Source organism: Euprymna scolopes, chromosome 25 (genome assembly GCF_053919585.1).
Source record: "Euprymna scolopes isolate OS-2025 chromosome 25, ASM5391958v1, whole genome shotgun sequence".
NCBI lineage: Eukaryota > Metazoa > Mollusca > Cephalopoda > Sepiida > Sepiolidae > Euprymna > Euprymna scolopes.
The window spans coordinates 90551224-90577078 of record NC_136506.1 but is presented as its reverse complement, the minus strand read 5'-3'; the positions used below and the strand labels follow the sequence as shown (position 1 = coordinate 90577078).

At 33.5% G+C, this 25855-nt stretch overlaps 1 protein-coding gene across 6 annotated transcripts in view; it reads left to right on the top strand.

Moving 5' to 3' along the window:
- Positions 1-25855, top strand: part of LOC145247503 (uncharacterized) — a 1258807-nt gene that overhangs the window by 1192724 nt on the left and 40228 nt on the right. For all 6 annotated transcript variants that reach the window (XM_080109320.1, XM_080109319.1, XM_080109316.1 and 3 more), the window contains 6 exons: positions 2869-3045; positions 6593-6697; positions 11933-12190; positions 14226-14354; positions 16148-16232; positions 23578-23736. In XM_080109320.1, coding sequence (XP_079965446.1) covers positions 2869-3045; positions 6593-6697; positions 11933-12190; positions 14226-14354; positions 16148-16232; positions 23578-23736 — 913 coding nt within the window. The remainder of the gene's footprint in view (positions 1-2868; positions 3046-6592; positions 6698-11932; positions 12191-14225; positions 14355-16147; positions 16233-23577; positions 23737-25855) is intronic.

The window sequence follows — 25855 nt, the reverse complement described above, 5'->3', positions numbered from 1 at the left end:
TACAGAGTCTTAGCTTTGTACGACAGCTAAGTCTCTCTCTCTCGGTTCAAAATGTTGAGATCCAGCAACAAGCAAGAGCAAGATAGCCAGCAACAAATTAAACTGCAGACCAGCTTAATGCGGGTACTGCTCTTCCGCTTTTTGTTTTTTTTAAATCGTAGATTTGCTTCTCCTAGAAAGGTTGCCTTCACCACGGCTTACGGGAGCCCTCTCTACCCCAATACGCATATACATTTTCGCTTATATATATATATATATAGAAGATAGCAAAAATGGCTTTTTTTTTTATTAGTTTCCCTTAAAAAAAAGGGAAGTAACTCGTCCCGATTTTTTTTTTTTTTTTGATTGTTGATTTTAACAAAGATTTTTCCAATTTTCCTAAGAATTTTATTTGTTTAAATGGGAATAAAGAATACTTCATTGGTGAGTTAAAAGAAAAACTTTTCCATTGGAAGAAACTAAGAAAAAACAACACATAAAAAGTAAAGTCCTAATTAGCTGTTTGAATTTGATATTTATGGGAAGTCATTTAAAAAAAAATATTTATGGGAAGTCATTAAAAAAAATATTTATGGGAAGTCATTTAAAAAAAAATATTTATGGGAAGTCATTAAAAAAAATATTTATGGGAAGTCATTAAAAAAAATATTTATGGGAAGTCATTAAAAAAATATTTATGGGAAGTCATTAAAAAAAATATTTATGGGAAGTCATTAAAAAAAATATTTATGGGAAGTCATTAAAAAAAATATTTATGGGAAGTCATTAAAAAAAATATTTATGGGAAGTCATTTAAAAAATGTCTGACTTAAAACGTCCTCCTACCAATAAGGACTATATTGTGGACTTCATTTTTTCACTGCAGTTGAAATTAAAGATGTCTTTCATTTCGATCATGCCAAAGCTAATAAAAAATGAAGCCCATATCTCAGCTTTCCTAGGTATTTATGTTAAGGGAGTATAAGTGGAATAAATTTAATAGAGCACATTTCATGGTCGTACTTGTCAAATAAGCACATTGCGGCAAGGGAACAGGGTTGAAGCTTGGTAGAGAGTGCAGGAACTATTGAGTTTTTTTTTTTTTTTTTTTTACGTCTATTTTCACCCCAAATAAGACAGTGCCACTTGGATGTAAGAAACTACTATTTGGAACCAAATTTAAAGGGATACTATGTAGGGAGTTGAACAGCAAGACGTCTGTTCACATTACACTTGAAATTCTGTATGTGAGTACAGTCAGGGAAACAGGGACCTGGGATGGAATTCACAAATCTAGCAGTTTGAGGGAGGAAACAATTTAAGAAAAAGGCTTCCTGGCATCTAAGGATCTCTACAGTGTAGGAGTGAGATTTTGCTGCTTTTCAGATTTGTCAGGGTTTTTTTTTTACGTTGTGGAGGTATAAGAGCTTGACAACAGGTGACAGGATAAAGGTTGGAGTCTGGTGACAACAATACTCCATGCATAGGCGAGTAGTAGCTTCGTAGAGGTACAGGATACTCTCGGGTATGAGTAGCCTTCTAGCATGATAGGAGTTTGAATGAAGTACATTCAGGTTTTGTATTATAAGCCATAGCAATCAGTGGTTGAGAAGGTTTCTAGTAGTTATTAAAGGAAGGAAGCTTAGTTTTGGTAGAATTGAAAGTTACCATCCGTTTACAGCCTCATTCCACTACAGACTAAAGGTCTTCCTCTAAGGATTTAGCCATTTTCTTAGATATGTCTTCATTCGTTTTCCCCCTTGAGTTTCGTATAATGTGGCTATCAAATGTACCCATCTCAGAGACAATTTAGGTAGGTAGGTCATTTATGAATATCAGGAATAATAAAGGTTTATATATATATATAGGATATATATAGGTTGTATTGATCGGTTTCCTAGATGTAAATCCAATGAAACTTTCGTGATTATTAAAGAGTGTTCAATACAGGACAGAGAATAATAAAGGTCCAAGGATCGCCCCGTAGCACGTCTGCATTTATATCATGCTGTTTTCATGTACGGCTCTTCTTTGCATGAGTGCTATGAGTTCGTCAAGGCACATTGCATTGAAATAATTGTAAAACTTGCAACATTACAGTAATGGGATCTGAATTTGGTTGATAGTGTGGGATGTATTAGTTTTGAAACTATTTTGGGGCCCTGTCTAAGAGAGAGACTTTTGGTTAGTGCACCAGTTCAGATGTTGCGACAATATTTCATGGACGGGGAAATGTTGGCTTTGTAGTGATATAGGATATAGGGACCATAATTTCCACTACTAACAATTACTACGATATCATCCCATTGACTACTATACACCCATTAAGCCTTATCCTCGAGTGGCCTCTGAACCTTGATAGGTGGTGACTCCTATGTAAAACAAAAAAAAGAAAAAGATGCAGGCAGCTGTAAAAAGTTTTCTAACTTGGTAGAGAGAGAGCTCTTCTTTGCAGCTTACTTGGCAGTATCCTCTAAGTTTTGTTGCCCGTGAATGTTAGGCCGAGGAGTTTTAACATTGGATATTTTTACGTATGTAACCATCACTGATAATACAGGATGACCCCCCCCCCCAAAAAAAAACGGGCCCTAACTCTAATTAGGCCCCATTTCTTAGTGTTTTGTCCAAATGAAATGAAACTTTGGCCATACCTAGTTCATTATATTCAAAACATCACATCAAAACACTAGGGTCTTTGGGCTTTTTTTTCTCCGTTCTACAGCATATGTTCTAGATGACCTCCATTTAGCTTTTGTTTTTTTGGGGGGTAGGGGGCCACCCTGTAGATGCTACGATTAATGCATCCACTTTTACCCCTTTTTTTATGTAAAACATTTTTTTTTTTTTTCTTTTTTAATTTAAACTTCTTTTGTACCTTTTTTTTTACAGGGTTATGTGGTACAGGCTAAGAAACGGCCAGACATGTTCCCGGAAGACAAAACGGCGACCATCTTTGGGAACCTTGAAGACATTTATATTTTCTCCAAAAAATTCCTTAAAAGTATCGAAGTGAGTCTAAAAGACGAATTACACCAAAGTGAAATCGGACATTGTTTTATTGAGCATGTAAGTCTTTCATCTTCTTCTTTGTTTCCTTTTTTCCTTCTTTCCTTTCTTTCATGATTTATCAATATATCCTTTGATATGAAAAGAATGTCAAAATGACAGATTATTATAGTTTTGTTATTTTTTGCCTTGCATCCTTTACCACAATCCACTACGAATTTGATTTTCATAGTCTGAGAAATTTATGATTCTCAAAATAAGATTAGGAAAAAAATTAAATTAAAAAAAAAAAAAAGTAATAAATATGAGAATAGTCTTTACTAGCAGGACCTGTGGAAATTCCACGAAATGAGAAATATATTTAATCAACAAATAAAACTGATATTTTTCTGCATAAAAAAATTAGTTTTTTTTGTCAGTAAAACCAATAACAGGCAGTAAATATGAGTTTACTAACATTTCTATGAAAATAGTAACCATTATATTTTAAATATAGAACTGACCCAAATGAGATAAATTAACAAGTGCTAATAAATATTCAGAAAGTAATATTGTGCTACATAGTTCAATACAAATAATAAAATCACATTGTAAAAAACAATATTTAATTTAGTCTTTCAGTCCAGCACCTCTTAGCAGACAGTGTTCTTTTTTGCCCCATTTCTGTCGAATGTTCCTTTTGTTATGTAACGTTTCGTTATCTTCTTTCTTTGGTGAAGAACCATTGCACATATAAGTTACTGAGTTCCTTTCTTGCACCATTACGACAATGATCATTTATTATAATGATATTTGGAAACGGGACTACATCAAAGGGAGGTTACTCTTATAATCTTGTCCAAGGTTGTTAGATTGGCTGTTTTAAAGCCAAATTTCACAAATTTGGCCCTTTATATATATATATATATATATATATATATATATATATATATATATTTTTTTTAAGCAGTTCGGTCTTTAATGATTGTATTTGGCCTTTTTCAAAGCATACTGTAATAACTAAGGAGGGAACAAGCAGAAGATTATATGGATGTTTTTTTTTTGTTTCTTGAATCGCGTAACCATATTAGTCCTCGCGCGAAAGAGCAGGACACAAAATGTTTTAAATAATAATAATAATAATAGGAATAACAATAACAAAGACTTTTGCTGGTGAGGACTACTATTGAGCGTAACCAGTTATACAGTCCTTTTGAAATTTCTATCTCTATTTTTCTCGTTATGTACTGAATATTTGTTAATGAAACCTATATGAAATATGTTCCTTATTAAATTTTAGAGATTTTCTATTCTGAAAGAAGTTTTAAAATAGTTATTTTAAAGTTTTTGTTAAGAAAAATAAGGATTTTCTCATTATTCAGACCATTATTACAAAGATGGAGTTGCAAAAATGAGTTGTGGTATGAGGAGAAATACAAACTGAAACAGAATATTCAGACCTGTAATAATACAAAGAGGGGGTTGCAAAAATGAGTTGTGGTGTGAGGAGAAATACAAACTGAAACAGAATATTCAGACCTATAATAATACAAAGAGGGGGTTGCAAAAATGAGTTGTGGTGTGAGGAGAAATACAAACTAAAATAGAATATTCAGACATGTAATGATGCAAAGAGGGGGTTGCAAAAATGAGTTGTGGTGTGAGGAGAAATACAAACTGAAATAGAGAGAAGGAGAGTTTTAAAATATAATCTTAAAAAGATAAGATACAAGATAGAAAAGCATTTCATCCAAGGAATGAAAATTGTTAAACAATGTTTTTACTAAAGGCTTTAAAAATAAAGGTACGAGATTCAATTTGAAATTTATTTATCTTCAAAGTGCACTTTTATAAATTTTACAAAGTAAGGTATAAAAATTTAATTTAAATTGAATCAAAAAATTACCTTGGATTTATTTTATGTAACGTACATTTTGTTGCAATTTAAAAACATTATCTTTCATCTAGCAATTAATGATATGCATATAAAATTTTCAATGATTTTTTTTAAAAAAAGTGCAACAGAATGTACATTACATAAAATAAATCCAAGGTAATTTTTTGATTCAATTTAAATTAAATTTTTATACCTTACTTTGTAAAATTTATAAAAGTGCACTTTGAAGATAAATAAATTTCAAATTGAATCTTGTACCTTTATTTTTAAACCTTATAGTAAAAACATTTTGTTTAACAATTTTCATGCCTTGGATGAAATGCTTTTCTAACTTGTAAATATAAATGCTGAGTCACACACTTCACAAACAAAAGTTTATTTTTATTTTATCATTTTATTCTAGTTGGGAATGATTTATCCTATCGGACGCCAGACTTTCAACTGCTATCTCATACATTCCAGCTGAGAGATCTTTTTTTTTTTTTTTTTTTTTTAAGATTATACAATTGTTTATATCTCTCTTGCACTTGGTTTACCGGGTATATTTGCCTGGCTGTGTTTTAAATTCTTTTTCATAAGTCTGATTGCTCCTATAATTACTGGAACGATGGAGATCTTTTTAAGATTCCAGTTTCTTTTCATGTCCTATATAAGATATCCGCATTTCATTATCAGTTCTCTCTCAACTGCGTTTAAGCCAGCATCACTGGGGACACTAACTTCTAAGGTTACTTCTTTCTCCTTCTCGTCCCATATCACTATTTCATGTTTAATAGCTCTGTTTTCTAGATACGTAGCTGTTTGAATTACATAGTCATGTGCTTAGTTAATTGGAATTTCTGTGTGGGGGGGAATACTGAGATACCCCCCACCCCCCACAGACACACACACTACCACCACCCCACCCCACCCCACCCGGAGAAAGGAATCACATGACCAGTATTCAAGGATGCACATTTCAAAGGATGGTTGATATGAAGATGATGATCATTCTGATGTTATTCTGATAATGGTTCCTAATGAGGTTCTCAGGTGGAGCAACTTGTTCAGTCAGCTGTTGGTACAATCCAGAAATGTATTCCCCTGATCCTTATCACAAAATTAAATTGTTCAGTTTCAAAGAAAATGGTGGATAAAATTGGGTTAACTGTCCTCATAATAAGCTTGAAATGATGTCAGGGAAAAAAGTTAAAAAAAAAAAAAATGGAAAGTGAAAGAGAATCCCCGTGATAGGTTTGCCGTCTGCATTGTTATGTATCATATTTTTTTTTTACTTGGATCTTTCCGGCTAGTTTAATCTTCACATAAATCCATTCATAGACACATGGCTGTTTATCCAAACTTCTATCTTTGTTTGTCAATCAACAATCCACAACAACAAGCAAAGGGAGATTACTCTAAGTACTCAACACAAAGGGTGACAACTCTTCGAAAGCACGAGAAATACTTATTAAATTTTTGTGCAGTGCCATCAGCATCTCTGGGTTAAAAAGTCGCATTTGCTTTTTCTTTCTCCCACAGTCTAGAAAAAAAAGAGAAAGATTTGATCAGCTTATTGGTTACATATCATTGGCAACTTATCTGTTGTAATATCCTGACAAATAGCCCTCGCTTTAAACGTTTAACTTTCAATGGAATTTTCCACTACTCTAACCTTAAATACTGTTTTTAGCATTATTTTCAAACATCCACATGAAATCTACATAGATATTGTATTTTTTTCTCTTTCAGAAAAAAGGTTTTGAAATCTATTCAGATTATTGTAATAATCACCCGCACGCCTGTGATCAGTTAAAGGAGTTGTGTAAAAACAAGAGATATCGGCATTTCTTTGAGGTGAGTTTTACATTGTGAAACCTTCAATTGCTTTTAAATACCGCCATCCCTTGCTGTTCAAAATCTTTAAAAAAATTTTATTATGTTTCATCCAACCAATGTCAGGACCTTTAATGGGTCAATATCTTTAAGAGGGTCAGTAGGTTATTATATTGCTAATTAGAATTGGGTGGGGACATAAAATACGCTTAAATATATTTTAATTCATGCTGATTTTGTATTTATTATTAGAGCTAATTCTCTACTGAATATATATATATTGTACCTTATATATAGCACTAATTTCAAAAGTAAAAATAAAGAGGGTACTTGTGCAGTTTAATCAAGACATTAAAAAAATGAAAATATCAAAAAAAAAAAAAAAAAAATGGTTATCTTGTACGTATCTGTTTTGGACTGAAGATCTCCGGAAAAAAATTACACTTAATTTGATTGAGTATCATTTTTTTTAACAGACGAAAAACACGTTTTTATGAGAGCGCATTGAAGGCGGCCATCTTGGAATCTTTTGAACACGCCACGAGGAGATAACTCCATTTAAAGCGCCGACACTCTCTCCCCATCTTTAATACTAGCTTTTCTTCCTAAAACTCAAACCTTTTGGTTGGTATCATAACAAAGTTTTTTCGCTGTAAAAAAGAAACTACTTGATGAAATAAAGTGAAAATTTTTTTCGGAGGACTTTGTCCCATAATGGATACATACAATATAATCTTTTTCAATATTTTCATTTTTTAATATCTTGATTAAACTGTACAAGTACCAAAAAAAGACTTGGGTGTCATCAGCTAGAATCAAAACCAAAACATTTAGAGTTCCAGCTGCATTTCTCACCATTTGAACTGTCGCCAGATAGATAAGATTTAAAATCACTTCAAGCTGTGAATGAATTTGCGTATGGGCAAAAGTAATAGAAATATGTCGGCAAGTTGAAATGAACATTTTGCATTTCAACTTGCTGACATATTTCATCCATCCAAAGATTTTTCATTTAGTATTACAGAGCCAATTCTCTATTGAATATTATATTGTACCTAATATGTAGTATTGATTTCAAAACATTTTTTAAAAAAATAAATAAAATAATAATTTGGGTTCCATCAACGAGAATCAAATCCAAAACATTTAGCGCTATAGCCGCGTTCCTTACCGTTTGAACTATCGATAGATAGACAAAAAAGATTTCAAATTAAACCACTTTCAAGCTACGAATGAACTTGCGCATGCAGAAAAGTAATAGAAATATGCCTGCAACTTGAAATGAAACATCTTGTTTTTCAACTTGCTGACATATTTCTGTACACATTATCCATCCAAACAAAGATTTTACTCATTTATAAACCATCCTTGGTGTATGATTACTATTTCCTGTTAATTTCAGTGTTATGTGACCAGTAGTTTAAGAGTTTATCGGTTCAATATTTTCACACCGACATACATACATCTACTATTTTATTTATATAGATAACATGGTATGGATAGGTGAAGCATTTTTTTAGCCTTGCTGGGCAATCACTTAGAAATTGTGTCTTGCTAAAAATATTGGTCCCTATCATTTTGGTTGGTGTCATTCAACATAGAAAAAAACTTGTCTCGGCTATGGAAATGACTTCAGATCGTGTAATTTTGATAATGATCTGGCCATAGATAGATTAGTTTAGAAGTCAATTTCTAGAAGTCGTCCAACACATGACAACATGTAAAATTATTATTAGTATTATTTGATGCTTTCTTGCTCTTTATTATTGTGTAGTAAATTGGAAACTGAACCCTATTTTTCTTTTTAATCTTACTATACTTTTTGAAATTAAAACACACCTACGTTTTCTTTTTGTATTTTCACGCAATTGCAGTTTCTATATTTTTTACTTTTTTTATGTCTATTTCTCTGGAATTATTTGATTTTAATTTATTATTATTAGTAGTAGTAGTAGACTTCTGAAAAAAAAAAACAATCGGTCACATTTCAGACTACGTAGTTTAAATAATGATCTGGCTAGAGATGGATTAGTTTGGAAGTCAATCTCTAGAAATCATCCAGCACATGGATGTTAAATCAAATATGATGATTGCGGTACAAGAATAAAGAATGAAACTTTGCTCATCATAAGCAAAATTTTCATTTGTCAGTGTATCTGCTACTTAGGTCCGACTTTAAAAATCTGTCAAGACAATTTTATATGTTAAATGTGGATATTATGTTTCTTAATTTAATGATGGAAATCTAATCAAAATGTTGTTTAATTTAAATTGTTTATGTAATATGTAAACAATGTAGTCAGTTGTTGTTATTGTTATACAATATTCGCCCTAAGTGGGTTAAACAAACTTCCTCCTTCGGAGAAAGTGTCTAGGGAATATTAAATTCAAAGGCGGTCCCCATTCTCTCATAATGTTTGATGCATTTTTAGTCAGAAGACCACTATCTTCAGACAGCCTGATCTGGTAGCACCAAATGCCCTAATAAGTATAACCACTCTGGGCCAAAGTGGACCTGGGAGCAATGGTAACTAATGTAAGGTTATCTGAGTAAACTCACGTTTACACATGTGTTAACATGTAGACACCTGAGACCCAACACATTGTAGCAGAGTATGTCACAAGAAACATAGGACAAGTAATAACTCGACTATTTGTAACATTTATTTCCAGGTACTTGCTTAAATAGAACGTGATCATAATCTTTGACCTCTTGAATGTCCTACAGTCTGTGCACACATTCTTTATATAGTATTTTTTTCCCTTGTAGAATTTCTTTTTTTTCTCTTGTAGAATTTCTTTTTTTCTCTTGTAGAATTTCTTTTTTTCTCTTGTAGAATTTCTTTTTTTCTCTTGTAGCATTTCATTTTTTCCCTTGTAGCATTTCATTTTTTCCCTTGTAGCATTTCATTTTTTCCCTTGTAGCATTTCATTTTTTCCCTTGTAGCATTTCTTTTTTTCCCTTCTAGCATTTCTTTTTTTCCCCTTCTAGCATTTCTTTTTTCCCCTTCTAGCATTTTTTTCCCCTTCTAGCATTTTTTCCCCTTCTAGCATTTCTTTTTTTCCCTTCTAGCATTTCTTTTTTCCCCTTCTAGCATTTCTTTTTTTCCCCTTCTAGCATTTCTTTTTTTCCCCTTCTAGCATTTCTTTTTTTCCCCTTCTAGCATTTCTTTTTTTCCCCTTCTAGCATTTCTTTTTTTCCCCTTCTAGCATTTCTTTTTTCCCCTTCTAGCATTTCTTTTTTTCCCTTCTAGCATTTCTTTTTTTCCCTTCTAGCATTTCTTTTTTTTCCCCTTCTAGCATTTCTTTTTTCCCCTTCTAGCATTTCTTTTTCCCCCCTTCTAGCATTTCTTTTTTTTCCCCTTCTAGCATTTCTTTTTTTTCCCCTTCTAGCATTTCTTTTTTTTCCCCTTCTAGCATTTCTTTTTTTCCCCTTCTAGCATTTCTTTTTTCCCCTTCTAGCATTTCTTTTTTTTCCCCCCTTCTAGCATTTCTTTTTTCTCCCCCTTCTAGCATTTCTTTTTTCCCCCTTCTAGCATTTTTTTTTCTCTCCCTTCTAGCATTTCTTTTTTCTCCCCCTTCTAGCATTTCTTTTTTCTCCCCCTTCTAGCATTTCTTTTTTCTCCCCCTTCTAGCATTTCTTTTTTCTCCCCCTTCTAGCATTTCTTTTTTCTCCCCCTTCTAGCATTTCTTTTTTCTCCCCCTTCTAGCATTTCTTTTTTCTCCCCCTTCTAGCATTTCTTTTTTCTCCCCCTTCTAGCATTTCTTTTTTCTCCCCCTTCTAGCATTTCTTTTTTCTCCCCCTTCTGGCATTTCTTTTTTCTCCCCCTTCTAGCATTTCTTTTTTCTCCCCCTTCCAGCATTTCTTTTTTTCCACTTCTAGCATTTCTTTTTTCTCCCCCTTCTAGCATTTCTTTTTTTTTCCCTTCTAGCATTTCTTTTTTTCCCTTCTAGCATTTCTTTTTTTCCTTCTAGCATTTCTTTTTTTCCCCTTCTAGCATTTCTTTTTTCCCCTTCTAGCATTTCTTTTTTCCCCTTCTAGCATTTCTTTTTTCCCCCTTCTAGCATTTCTTTTTTTCCCCTTCTAGCATTTCTTTTTTTCCCCTTCTAGCATTTCTTTTTTCCCCTTCTAGCATTTCTTTTTTTCTCCCTTCTAGCATTTCTTTTTTTCCCCTTCTAGCATTTCTTTTCCCTTCTAGCATTTCTTTTTTCCCCCTTCTAGCATTTCTTTTTTTCCCTTCTAGCATTTCTTTTTTCCCCTTCTAGCATTTCTTTTTTTCCCCTTCTAGCATTTCTTTTTTTCCCCTTCTAGCATTTCTTTTTTCCCCTTCTAGCATTTCTTTTTTTTCCCCTTCTAGCATTTCTTTTTTTCCCCTTCTAGCATTTCTTTTTTTCCCCCTCTAGCATTTCTTTTTTCCCCTTCTAGCATTTCTTTTTTTCCCCTTCTAGCATTTCTTTTTTTCCCCTTCTAGCATTTCTTTTTTTTCCCCTTCTAGCATTTCTTTTTTCTCCCCCTTCTAGCATTTCTTTTTTCTCCCCCTTCTAGCATTTCTTTTTTCTCCCCCTTCTAGCATTTCTTTTTTCTCCCCCTTCTAGCATTTCTTTTTTCTCCCCCTTCTAGCATTTCTTTTTTCTCCCCCTTCTAGCATTTCTTTTTTCTCCCCCTTCTAGCATTTCTTTTTTCTCCCCCTTCTAGCATTTCTTTTTTCTCCCCCTTGTAGCATTTCTTTTTTCTCCCCCTTGTAGCATTTCTTTTTTCTCCCCCTTCTGGCATTTCTTTTTTCTCCCCCTTCTGGCATTTCTTTTTTTTCCCCCCTTCTGGCATTTCTTTTTTTTCCCCCCTTCTAGCATTTCTTTTTTTTCCCCCCTTCTAGCATTTCTTTTTTTCTTTCCCCTTCTAGCATTTCTTTTTTTCTTTCCCCTTCTAGCATTTCTTTTTTTCTTTCCCCTACTAGCATTTCTTTTTTTCCCCTTCTAGCATTTCTTCTCAGTGTGATGTACTTCGCACGCCACTCAACATTTGTATATGCATGTCCACACTCTGTTACACTAAAAGGCAACTCTACATTCCCCAGGCCCCTAAAATGGGGCTTCACTACTGGGTGTCTTTTAAAGTCACACCCAGGACCACCTAGTCAGTGCGTATAAAGCATGAAATAATGAATACGACAATTCAGATGCGAATAATCCAATCATTTTGAAAATACTGAAAAAAAAACACTTCTAATTATTCATTTTTTTTAATTCCCTTTAAAGGGTTGCCGCCTTCTACAAGAAATGAAACAGATACCCCTAGAAGGGTTCTTACTCACCCCAGTCCAGAAGATTTGCAAATACCCTTTGCAGTTAGCAGAACTTTTAAAATACACGTCCACGGAACACCCTGATTATCGGGACGTGTGTCAAGCGCTTGACGCCATGAAGAAAATTGCATGTCTCATTAATGAACGGAAGCGAAGGATGGAGAGTATCGAAAAGATAGCGCAATGGCAGGCCACGGTAGAAGATTGGGAGGTAAGATCGGTTATGGAAGCATTTCTTTTGAAGTTTTGTGTGTTAAGTACTGTTTGTGAAGTATGCACTGGATTGACCTTAAGAGTTTAATTGAGTACTTCTATCAAATCAAGTGTTTCGATGATGCACTCCAGTGAATCAAGTATGTCAATAAATGAAGTACTTCAATAATAAAATACTTATTAGATCGCATCGCATCATTGTCCCGTGTGGTGGAAAAAAAGTGTAAGTATTAATTAGCATAACTCTTTCTTATTCAAGTCAGAACCTATGACCTATATATATATTTTTTTTAATCTTACCTCATTTTACTAAACTTCGTGAAATTAAACCACACCTATATATATTTTTTAAAAAATCTTACCTCATTTTACTAAACTTTCTTGAAATTAAATCACACCTATATATTTTTTAAATCCTACCTCATTTTATTAAACTTTCTTGAAATTAAACCACACCTATATATTTTTTTAAATCTTACCTCATTTTACTAAACTTTTTGAAATTAAATCACACCTATATATTTTTTAAATCCTACCTCATTTTACTAAACTTTTTGAAATTAAACCATACCTATATATTTTTTTAAATCCTACCTCATTTTACTAAACTTTTTGAAATTAAACCATACCTATATATTTTTTTAAATCCTACCTCATTTTACTAAACTTTTTGAAATTAAACCACACCTTTATATTTTTTTAAATCCTACCTCATTTTACTAAACTTTTTGAAATTAAACCATACCTATATATTTTTTTAAATCCTACCTCATTTTACTAAACTTTTTGAAATTAAACCACACCTATATATATATATATATATTAAAAAAAAAAATTCTTTTTCCGCAATCACATTTTCCATATTTTCTACTTTGTTTATCTGTTTGTCTATTTCTCTGGATTTATTTCATTGTAATTTATTATCATTAGTAGTAGTAGTATTTATGATTTTTATTATTATTAGTAATATTATTGTTGATATTATTAGTGATAGTAGCAATATTATTAGTAGTAAATGTAGTAGTAAATTGGAAACTTTGAACCTATTGCCTTAATTTACTATATCCTTTGTAAATTTATTTGATTTTAATTTATTAGTAATAGTAGTAGTCGTATTATTAATAGTATTTATGATTTTTATTTATTAGTAGTAGTCATATTGTTATCAGTAATAGTATTTATAATTTTTTTTATTAATATTTTTATAAGTGATAGCAAGAGTGTTATTATTAGTATTATTTTACACTTTCTCGTTTTTTGTTATTGTGTAGTAAATTTTTTTTTAATCTTACCTTATTTTATTAAACCTTTTGAAATTAAACCCCACCAACATTTTTTTTATTTTTGTATTTTTCTCCGTTCTATTATTATTTATTTACAATCTTTATTATTAGGAGCATTGATATTATTATTATTAGCGATAATAGCATTATTATTATTATTGTTAGGAGTAGTATGCTATGAAATTCCAAAGTGCTTTCTACATCACTGAAAATATTTTACTGTTAATATTTCTTTTGAAATGAAAGGGTCAATACTATTACAAAAAAAAATTATTTTTTCTTCTGTAAAAATTGCCATTTCTTTAAGCATGTTACAATGTTCGATTAACATGCTTAAAGAAATAGATGGTAAGATGGACATCTTGAAATTTGGAATATAGACTTTGCCATTTATTTGTATGCTCTGTAGTTACATTGAGCTTCATAAATTAAAGGATTGGTATTAATAAAAGATGAAATCTAATTGAATAAGCATATTTTCCCATATATATATATATATATATATATATATATTAAGGACTTTGTAAATTGTTTTTTGGAGTATTCAGTCGAACAATAAATTTTGATTGTAAAGTTAAACTTAGTTTTAATTTTCTTTCTTATATATATATATATATATATATATATATATATATATACATATATATATATACATATTGTATATAACTTAGTTTTAATTTTCTTTCTTATATATATACATACTTATTGTACACTATAAAAATGAATATTTTTACCTTATGGTTATTACAGGGTCCCGATTTATTGGAAACAAGTTCTGAACTAATTTATTCTGGGGAATTAAGCAAGGTCAATTCAAGTGGTTGGACTCAGGAGCGATACTTCTTTTTATTCGACCATCAGCTCATCTACTGCCGGAAGGTAAGTTATTAAATCAGATTTTTTTTTTTTTTAAATCTGTTTTTCTTTTACCTAGACATTAATCAGAAATGTATTATCCGCAAGGACCAATGGCGCAGTGGTTAGACTACTGGGAAAAATCAATTGTAAAAGTGATATTCTCCTGAAGGTTGAAGGTTCAATCCTCAGTGTTGGCGACTGAAATATACATTTGCGAATTACTTAGGACCTCTATCCAGTCATGGCTGACGGAACAAGAGCACGCTACCCTAAGGGGTTCCGCTAGAAATTCTGTCCAAATTTCCGAGTTCGTAATAGTATAGAATTTAACATGATATGGGAACCATTAATTATAAATAATAGATAATGTATAGGGTAAACAATAATACAGTAATAATAATTAGCAATATTTACAACTAGAAATTAAATAGGTTTAAGGTACCCAAAATTCGTACTGTCTGCATGGATCTATGGCACAGTGGTTAGAGTACTTGGAAAAATCAATTGTAAAAGTGACCTTCTCCTGAAGGTTGAAAGTTCAATTTTCAATTGGGCAACTTTAAAATACAATTGCGAATTACTTAGGACAGCTATCCAGTCATGACTGACAGAACAAGAGCTACTTCTGTGAAGTAAATAAAGGGTTCCGTTCAAAATTCCATCCAAATTCCCAAGTTCAACAGAAACCTTTCAGAGTTCGATAAAGTACAACTGAAGAAGGTCTGAGGTCACATAGACCAAAACTTTGAGAAAATGACACTTAAGATGAGAACAGTAGTCCAATGAATCCAAATAATATGAATAACCAATACTCATCTAAAAAATTCAGAAACGTAATGTCAAAGAAAATTGTATTAAAATGCACCTTTGTATGTTCTCTCTATAATTGTTTACCCAGGCAATTCATGTTTATTTCAATTATGGATAAGGACTATTAATGTAGATTCTTTAGTTTATGCCGATGATTTGTCCCACCCATTTTATTTTGGTCTTGTGTTATCCACGATAAAACAATATAATCAATGTGTTGGTTACATGTTTTAGAAGAGACTATAACACGTGTGTCACTATAAAATGACAAACTAAAATATCAAATTTACCAGTTCTACCAGTATTTTGTTTAATTTTCGACTTTTGAACAATTATTGGGGCTCGACTTGAGCTTGAGAGAGATTATCGTTTTGTTTTTTTATTCTAACTCTACCAGTTTTATACTACCTTCATTTTTCGATCAAACTATTTGACCATATTGTTATAGTTCAGACCTTGCTCCTTGTGACTTAAGCTCAAGGAAAACCTTAGAGGCTGTCGTTAGAGGACAATTGAGGAGATGAAAAAGGCTGTGACGAGGGTCTTTCACATGCTCACACAAGATGGTCCAAAAGCAGTCTGAAGCATTTCATACAGTTGTAGCATCTTTTCCCCCAAGTTTAAAACATAAAATTTATTGCATATCGTTCTTCTAAAGTGTTCTCACATCCAGATTGCAGTTTTGAAATTCACCAGCTGTGATAATCAAACTTTAGTAAGGTGTATTCCAATTCCTGCTGTAGCTGTTTATTTGACCTGAAATTATAACAAATTGGTCAGTCATCACATAAGATGTACTGCAATAATACACTGAATTTTCAAGCGTTGACGGTATTTTAAATGCCTGTACAAAAATCTGGAAATTTATTTAAGGCACCTCATGTGTGTGCATATATATATATATATATATATATATATATATATATATATATATATATATATATATATATATGATCATTATTTGCTCATTTCACATACTAAAATTTCTTTCATTCTCGTTTCAGGATCTATTGAAAAAGAATTCATTTTCTTTTAGAGGAAGAATATATTTAGATCACAGCAAGATTTCTCAAGTTGCTGATGGAAGGGGTAAATTTACACATTTTCTTTTTTCTTTTTTAAACAAGCCTTTTCATTAACTTGCTTTTAATGTAATTAATAGATTTATATTGATAAAAATTATCTCACAAATTCCTGTCTTTTTATTTGCACGTTTATTCCTTGAGATCATAATTCAATCATATGTACATCATTAGATAGTTATTTGCTATTATTGATTTATTACAAAAAAAAGCTAAATATTAATCTTGATTTTAACAAAAAACTTTAAAAAATTCATATCAAAAATCAAAAAAAGAATTGGGGGGTTTATTCATGAAACTTACTTTAAAATGATTGTTTTTTTTTGTTTTGTTTTTTTATTTAAATTTTTTAAATTTTGTAAAAAAAAGTTTCCAATTGTATTTTTATTTTCTTTCCAAGAACAAAAAAATCAATATTGTTTTCATTTTTTTTTTTTTTACATAGTCATCACCACTTATCAAGGCCAAGAGGCCACTCAAGAATAAGGGTTAAAGAGTGTACAGTAGAAATTGGACAACATAGTAATCATTAGTAATGAAAATTTGGTAACTTATATAGAACGGCTCATCAAGAACTTATTTACGTTAGACTTGAACACAACCATATTGTAGCCAGCAGGAAAACGGAAGACAATTCCACAGGCGTGCAGTTCTAAGAAAGAAGCTTTGTTCATGGAATCTACGTTTAGGTTTAGCCACAGATAAAGAGTGGGGGGAATTATTGATAGTGTGTACAGCTAGACGAGTGTTTCTTGTGAAAGTTTGGCGAGGGGGGACCATAGATTGAAGCTCAGTCGAACACTTTCCATGAAAATAACGATACATCAGAGACAAACTCGCAACATCTCTTTTGTGAGATAGAGGTTGCAAGGAAGAGAAAAGGACATCTACGAGGCTACGGAGTCTATTTTGAACTCTATCAAGGCAGGACAAGTCCTTTCTAGCAGCTCCTGCCCAGATGTGGCAACAGTATTCCATCCTTGGACGTACCTGGTTCTTATATAGATAGAGAATAGCATCAGCAGTGAGATATTTACAGGATCTTTACAGGATACATTTTCATTTAATTATCTTTGCAGTAACAGAAATATTATTTAAAAAAAAAAAACATGCAGTGTTTGTACGGTCATCATCTTTCGCCGTAAAACTGCCTAAAAATTCTGACGATAGCACAGTTTTTATTCTGTACCCCCCTCCCCTCACCGCCAAAAAAAAAAAAGAAACTTGTATTTATCAGGCGAGAAGTGTACAGACTTTTCTGATAGTTTCATTATTATAAATAATATCTAAAAAATTTATCTTCTCTCTCTCTCTCTCTATATGTATATATATATATATATATATATATATATATATATAAAAGGCAAAATGTGTGTGTGCATTTTTTTTCTGTGTGTCAGCCAAAGGCTTTTGTGGGGTGGGGGTGCTCGGGACGGGTCACTCTTTTTAAAAGTTTTTACATACTGTCTAGATTATAATATCTACGATTCACGAAACGGGGTCGCATGTATCTTTAATTTGGATGACTTTTACATGCTATTTTTGCGATATTTTTCATTCACCGTGTGTTTCTTTAGCTTTTCAGTATAAAAGCGAAACTGAATCTGAACCAAGGCAAACTGCCAGACATCCAGAAAAGCAATGAGCTTTGATCAATGCAGGGGAACCCCCTTATATCAGGCAATTGCTATTCATTTGGACACTCCCTATTTATGGGGACCCCCCCCCCCCAAACATCTTATGGAAACAAAACCAAAAAGAATGCCTCGCAGCCAAAGTTAAGTGCGGGATTTCATTCCCTATCGCGTGATGTTTGACCTCATTAAATTTACGCACCCCTGTCACTTAACTTTTTAATTGTTAAATTAGAACGGTTTTTAGTTTGTTTCCCTTGTGGTCGAGCAGTAAGATGTTAGGTTTATTTTCACACTTTCTTTTCCACCTTTGTGTCAAAGGTTCGGGTTCAAGCCTACCTGCCTACTAGCACTTTTTTTTATCTCAACACACACCTACAAATACCTGGGCAACAACGGGCACCCCTGCTAGTCTAGATATATAAAAAGCAAAATGTGTGTCTTTGTATGTCTCGCAAAACACACGTGACGGATCCTCACGAGATCAGTATCGTTTTCAAGCTCTACTCTTCGGACGACGTATATCGAAAAATTGGCCAAAAATATTCAGTCCTTCACCCGCAACTGGGCAGTTTTGTACGAGGAAGGGGGGGGGGTCGCTTTTTTCGCCGACATTTTAGCAAGTCATCATTACCATTGATTTGACTATGCTTGATTTTGATGGTCATGACTTCCAGTTTTGCCATGGACGCATCGGCAAAGACGTCACGTTTTTTTTATCACCTTCTTTTCCTCCTTCGCATTACGGGTTTGAGCCTGCTTGCCTGCCTGCTACCTCTTCTTTTTTTTTTTTTTTTTTTTTTATAAACACCTCTCTCCACCCAAACTGCTTACTGTTGTTTTTATTCCCCCCCACACACACACACACACCTCCACACACCCGGGCAACTCCGGGTACCCCTGCTAGTTATAAATAATGTCTAAAAATTTGAAAAAAAAAAAAAAAAAAAATTATACTCGAGAGGTCAACTGGCCATGGTTTTGTTGGCTGAATAAAATGACTGAAAAATCAAGTCCATTTTATTTATTAAAGGGAAGTAATTCTGAATTTTCTTTATTGAAGAGTTAGTTTTTCGAGGAATTTAGATAAAGGAAGACTTGTTTCTCACTTGTTTCATTTTATTTCAAAGTTCTCAGAAATCAAGGGGTCCTCTACCTGGGATGAACACTTGATCTTTGTATTTGATGCATAGATATTTGAATATTCCATTAAAGCTCTCTTTTGCTTGTCAATCACTGAGTTAGTAAAGAAGTTGTGAACGTAATTTTCCTAAAAATTTCCCAAATTGACCATTTCAATATGTTGTAGTATATCTTTCTTGTGCTCTCTTGGTCTTACTGGATTTCCTGAAGGAGTATCCAGCTTTGTACTGTTACGTGAAATAATATCACTTGGAGAAGGTGCAATATCTATAAATATAAAAGCGAAAATGTATGTATGTGTGTTTGCTTTTTCTGTGTGTCTACAAAAGGCTTTTTTCAGAGAAGTGGTCGCTCGCTTCACAACTTTTTAAAACTTTTTATATCACATATAAATCGTAATATCTCACAGTTAACAATGAAGCTCGCCTGTCTATTTAATTTGCTCGATTTCGAGAAGATAAATATTCAACATTTGTCGCTTGCCGCATGTTGGTTAGTCTTTTTCCTATAACATCTTGGGGGGAAAAAAAAGCGTTCAGCAGTAAATGAAATCCTGCAGTCAAACTTGACCTCATTAACTCATTAAAACGAGCACCTGCTAAATCCAAGTAATTAAATAAATTCAAACGTGTTTCCGTTAGCATGTTGCGGTGGGGCAATGGTTAACGTCGCACGTTTTTTTTTTTTTTTTTTTCACACTTTAATTTACAACTTTGCCTCAAGGGTTCGGGTTTGATCCTCATACTTACTTTTTTTTTTTTTTTTAAACCCTCCCCACCCCCAGAGTTTCCACACACACCTCGAAACACCCGGGCAATGCCGGGTACCCCTCGCTAGTTCCTCATAAAAGCTAGTGTGAGTTAGCCATAGCAAGGGGATCTTATTTGGGCTGTGAATATAAGTTGTGAACATAATTTTCCTAAAAATTTCCCAAATTGACCATTTCAATATGTTGTAGTATATCTTTCTTGTGCTCTCTTGGTCTTACTGGATTTCCTGAAGGAGTATCCAGCTTTGTACTGTTACGTGAAATAATATCACTTGGAGTATTCCTCATAAAAGCTAGTGTGAGTTAGCCATAGCAAGTGGATCTTATTTGGGCCGTGAATACTATTTGATTTTGAATATTTAGTCAGGGTTTACTTCTAGGAAGAAGTATCTTCATGCCAGGTTGTCCTGACGAACCCATGTACGTAACGACCTTAGATATTCAAGAATAGTGTTTAGTAGGCATTCAAGTTCTCTCCAATAGACATTCAAGAGAGAAAGAAGAAAGGCAGCTAGAGAAATAAAGGTTTTAAATAGAAATAGGTTATACTTTTGCCCCCAAGCAACACGGGGTAGCACTGGTAGTAGTTTGAAAAAAAAAAGAAAAAAAGTGACACACTTTTCTAGTGGTTTCATTATTACGGAGTTTATCATTATTTTTACTTTTTATGTGTGAGATCACGTTCAGCAAACCTCAGTTTTCATATTTGAGGCTTAAAAGGAAATTAGAGTCGTTATGGGGTTAAGGGAGAGGAAATATAATATGGCTGCCTGAAAAGGTAGGGGGTTAAGTAAACATAGAAATGAAAAATAAAAAAAAAAAACGAGAGAGATGCTTACATAACAGTAAGAGATTCTAACCATAAGAATTGATGAAGGCAGGGTGGGGTCTACTAATGAGGTAATTAGGGTGCAAATTAGCAGATCAGTGTGTGAAAATATATTTACTTATGGTAAGATAAGAAAATAATGTTACTGCTATTTTTCATGTCAGCATTCATGTATTTTTTTTATTACTAGAGATCTGCTATCATTTCTATTACCTGTGCTATTGTATCATAGTTGTGCAGCTGTGGGTGTATCGTGATGCCTTCGTTCAGTCTCGAAAGACAAAGATACCCCCCCTGTAGGGGCAGTTGTGTAATTGTGAGGCAATGGTCGCGCATCCCTAACCACACCTCTCCTGAATCGACACTGTTTGAGTTCAGTGGCAAATAGAAGTCCAGGACGACTGGAAACAATGCCGAGATAAGCGGAGAGCACATACAGCACCTGGAAGTTCCAAATGGTCACCCATTTAGTACTGACCAGGTTCAACGTTGCTTAACTTCGGTGATCCAGTGGGAACCGGTGTGTCAACATGATTATGCCGTATTTGTGGGTGTATATATATTTGCGATTCGATATATCTGATCGTCTAGATATGAATGTGCTTTATATATATATTATTCCTTAATTGGAATTCATTTTTGAGATGAGCATTATATATTAATTTATTTTTATTTCGGACTATTAGTCTCATCTTTATTAGACCCGACTATGGAAGATCAGATAATAAATAAACGTGGATTTATAAGATCAAAGAATCCAACCTTGATCGCCCTTCGGGGCCCGTGGCGCAGTTGATAGAGACGTTGAATCTCTACGGTTCCAGATGAGCATTTTCTGAAGATAGCGGTTTCAATCCCACCCAAAGCGTGCCAGAGGTTAATTGGTCAAAATGTGGTGAGACGACAACAACTACGGATGGCAGTGATGGCTGAGAATGCAGTTAGGAGATTCAAAGTTCCTATCCGTCGCAGTTACCACCTGACGAAGGCCAGAGGAATAGTTGGCCGAAACGTTGTGAATAAACAAACCAATAAAAAGATTAAAAAAACAACTAATAAAGATGAGACTTATAATCCGAAATAAAAATAAATTAATATGAATGTGCTTATTGATCGTCTCGTGATTGATTAACCCTTTTACCACCATAATGTTTTTTTATACAATAAATAAACTTTTTAATCATGAAACGCACACGTGACAAAAGTTAGCATACAACTGTTGCACGAACATAATCTTGTTGAACCATGCATAGACCTGTACTTTGAAGAGTAAGAAATAGTTTTTTTGAAAGGTGACTTCAAAGTACAATTTGGCGGTAAAGGGTTAAGTCTTACATTCACAGGGAACATGAACTGGAATAGATACATTGAGAGCATTGCCAAGCTGCTGCGGAGAAGGTGGGCTCTCTCTATTGTGCTAGAAAACTTATGCCTGAAATCAAAACAGCAGTAGTGGGGGTGCCTATTACTCGAGTGAGTGAAGGCGGTGTAGTAAAGAACTTCGGGGGGGGGGGGTTGTAGTGAGGGGGGGGATCAAAACGACAGTAGGCAGAGGTGTTAAAAAAAAAAAAAAGTGGTAGTAGGCAAGCAGGCTCGAACCCGTAATGCAAAGTAGAAAAAAAAGGTAAAAAAAAAAAAAACATGAGGTCTTAGCCGATGTCTTTATCACCCGACCGGAAATTCTGAACATTGAAAGTAAGCGTAGTCAATCCAACCAATATGATGAGTTGCGAAAATGGCAATGCAAAAACCGACCCATCCTTGTAGAAAACTGGTCAATTGAAGGTGAAGGAATTAATGCTTTTGGCCAATTTTTCAATATTTGTTGTCCAAGACATCAAGCTTTGAAATGATACTAATCTCGTCAGGATCTGTCGTATGTGTCGAAAGTTTTTGGCATACATACATACATGCATTCACACAAACTGACGATTGAGGTTTATATTATAGATGTATAAGAAGAAATTATAAATGTATGTGTTAAGAAGAAATTTAAATTCATGGAGTTTTGGTTTTGATTTTGATTCAGATGGGAAGTTATCCAATATTATGCTCCATAAAAACCTTCAAAATCCTCCAAATAAACTGAAATTTGTAGAATATTAATTGATGTCTAATATCTATTTTACAAAATGTCACAAAAATTTGAGTTGTCTGAATTTTCATAAAGGCCTTCCAACCCCCCCCCTTTTTGCCGCTTTTTGTATGAAATTAAATATAGCCCACATTACTCATTCCTATGCCTGGCAACTGTTCAAAATGATCAGTTTTGTTTTGTTTTTTAAGGAAAGCGTGTACACGAGAACGTACAAGCATGCATGAATTTATATATAGATTTTGTGATTGCTTTTATTATTATCACAAAGTTTCGGTTATTTTTTACCACCAGCTTTTTCAAGGAACTTTGTGTCATAGTCCAAACATCCAGGTTTTATAAATTGCATTTGTAGAAGGTCAGAGGAGAAAATGGCCGAAACGTTTTGATGACAAGAACAAAAATACAGCAAGTAGAAGAATCACTCAAAATTTGAAAATAAAACAAAATACGGATAAAAATCAACCCAATAAACATCACCGTAATATTTATTCGGTAGATTTCTACCATTATTTTTATTTATTTTGGAGTTTTGAGCGATTACTGAGACTCCAAATGTGGTAGCTTTATGGCCGCCATCTTTTTTGTAATTTTAACTTCAATACTACTTGCATGTCAAAGTAAATAAATGCTTTAAAATAAGTTAAAACACTTAAAACTTATCCAGGTATATAGAAGAGTAACTTATTTAGTCTTTGGGTAACATTCATTTGTTATATATTTGCTTTTTGACCATTTTTTTTTTTTTCAGTTTGTTGCCTATAGTAAAACATGGCCGAAAAATTGTTTAAAAAAGAAAAAGGCTGATATTAATATATTTTATGTTTATGTAAAATATTGATTGATGTTTTAATGTTTTTGTCATTTGCTCGTTTTTCTCAGATCCCCAATTCAATGTCTACGTGAAAAATGGCTGGAAGCTCCACGATGACAAACGCAACAAATCGTTCTTGGTGTTTAGTAAAAATGCCGTGGAGAAGGATCGATGGTTGAAAGCTTTTGACGAAGAACGGAGAAAAGTCAAAAGCGATCAAGAAAATGGTAAGTTCGAAACCTCTTTTCAAAGACTATAACGAAATCTACCTGGCAGAGAGGGATAAGTCTAAATCAAGTTTCTCAATAGGTTCTGTACTGCTCACCAGAGGAAGTTACGAGACTTCAGGTAGGCGGTGGCCAAATTTATCGTATAAGGGGTTCTTGAGTTCCTTTTAGGGAAGCGGTAAAAGACTAAGAGCTTCTAGTAATATTACTGTTGGTTAATTAATTAGTTAATTAATAAACTTTTAATAGTTAATTATGAATTAAATGAAAAGCATACCTTGCTTGTTTCAAATAAAATTCATATTGGAAGTCATATCAATGGTTGACAAAAAGATAAATCAATTAACACATAACATAAAACTTGTTTCCTTCAATAACTACAAGAAATCTTCTCTACCACCAATAGCAATGGCCAAAGACTCTTTATCTGAAAGCACATCTTTTAAACTCCTTGGCCTAACGTTCACAGGAAACATGAGTTGGAACAATTACATTGAGAGCATTGCCAGGATCGCTGCAAAAAAGGTAGGTTCTCTCTACCGTGCTAGAAAGCTACTAATGCCCGAAAGTATCCTGTACCACTATAAGGCCACCATTCGCCCATGTATGGAGTATTGTCATATTTGGGCCAGTGCATCTGCTACTCGTCTCTCACTCCTAGACAGGGTTTAAAAGAGAGTCGCCAACCTAATAGGTCCTGAAGTGTCATCCAGGCTTCAGCCTCTGTCCCATCAACGAAATGCTGCATCCCTCTGCCTGTTCTACAAGTACTTTAACGGTGAATGTTCTGACGAACTGCAAGCACTTGTACCCCCTCTACGTAAATACCCCCCCCCGACAAACAGCAAAATCCCACCCCTTCACAGTTGAGATCCATAAATGTAAGAGAGCCTTCTACTCTAATAGTTTCTTCTCCAGAACCGCTAGACTTTTGAATTCCCTTCCGGGTTCCTGCTTCCCCAACTGTACTTACATGCAGAAGTTCAAGTGTAACGTGAACCGACATCTTGCTGCCCAACTCTCCATCTAGTACCCCTGTAGCCTGTGTCCCTAATAGTAGCCCCCTACATCAAAGGGGCAATGTGCCTTTTTTGGGGTGAAAATGTAAAAAAAAAAAAAAAAAAAAAACCTATTTTGGTTTCACCCACACAGATACTGTTTTATTTAGATGAGTGATTACACATAAACACTCGTTTATATAAACAAAGGAGAGTAACTCTAAGTTACTCAAAGCTTAAAAGATATATCAGCTAAATCCAGACAAGGTGGGGGCAACTTTTCACATGGTTCAAGGGACACAACTTTAACAGATCGTCGCTTATTCTAATAATTACTAGGTGTTTCTCAACTTGTTGCTTATCAACAACAACAATCGAAACGTTTGTACCACTTTGAGATTGCTACGTATGCAATTGTTCCTTCACCTTCGGCAGCACAAATCTCTTCTGCGGCTTTCCTGGTTGAAAAACCTTGCTTCAGCAGTAACAGATCAAAACTTGCAGCTCAATTTTATCAATTGGCATCTGGAAAAGATGAAGATCACTATAACATGCAAAAAAAGCAAAAAAACAAAAACAAAAAAACAATTAAAAACTGTATAAAAATTCAATTTTTCACAAGTGTTTCTGAACTTTTGGGGACAACCTAATATCTCAACAACACTCTGCACATTAATCAGTAATTCCTGTAATAATTATTCTGATTTTTATTGATTATTGTATTAGCAATGTAATGATATATTCATTGACCACTTGATTTATAGTTGTTAGTGTTCCTGTTTGATCAACAGTGTATAATTTTGTTGAATAAACTATATATCAATATTGAATTGTTTATTTTCAATTTAATTATATACTACCACTACTACTCACATTATTATGTAAGGATGCATGTAGGGGGGGAGAGAACGATAGTAGGTATCCGAGTGATCTGGGAAGGGGGGGGGGCGGGCGTTTGCCGAAAAATGTTGGGAAAATTGTAAATGAATGCTTGCAGGAAGTCAAGCTGGTGTGTAGATGGGTAGAGGGTTAGGGTTAGATGTGTAGATGGGGGAGAGGGTTGATATTCCTATGAATATTTCCCTCTATTCATATCCACATTTGGATGAACTGAACTGTGG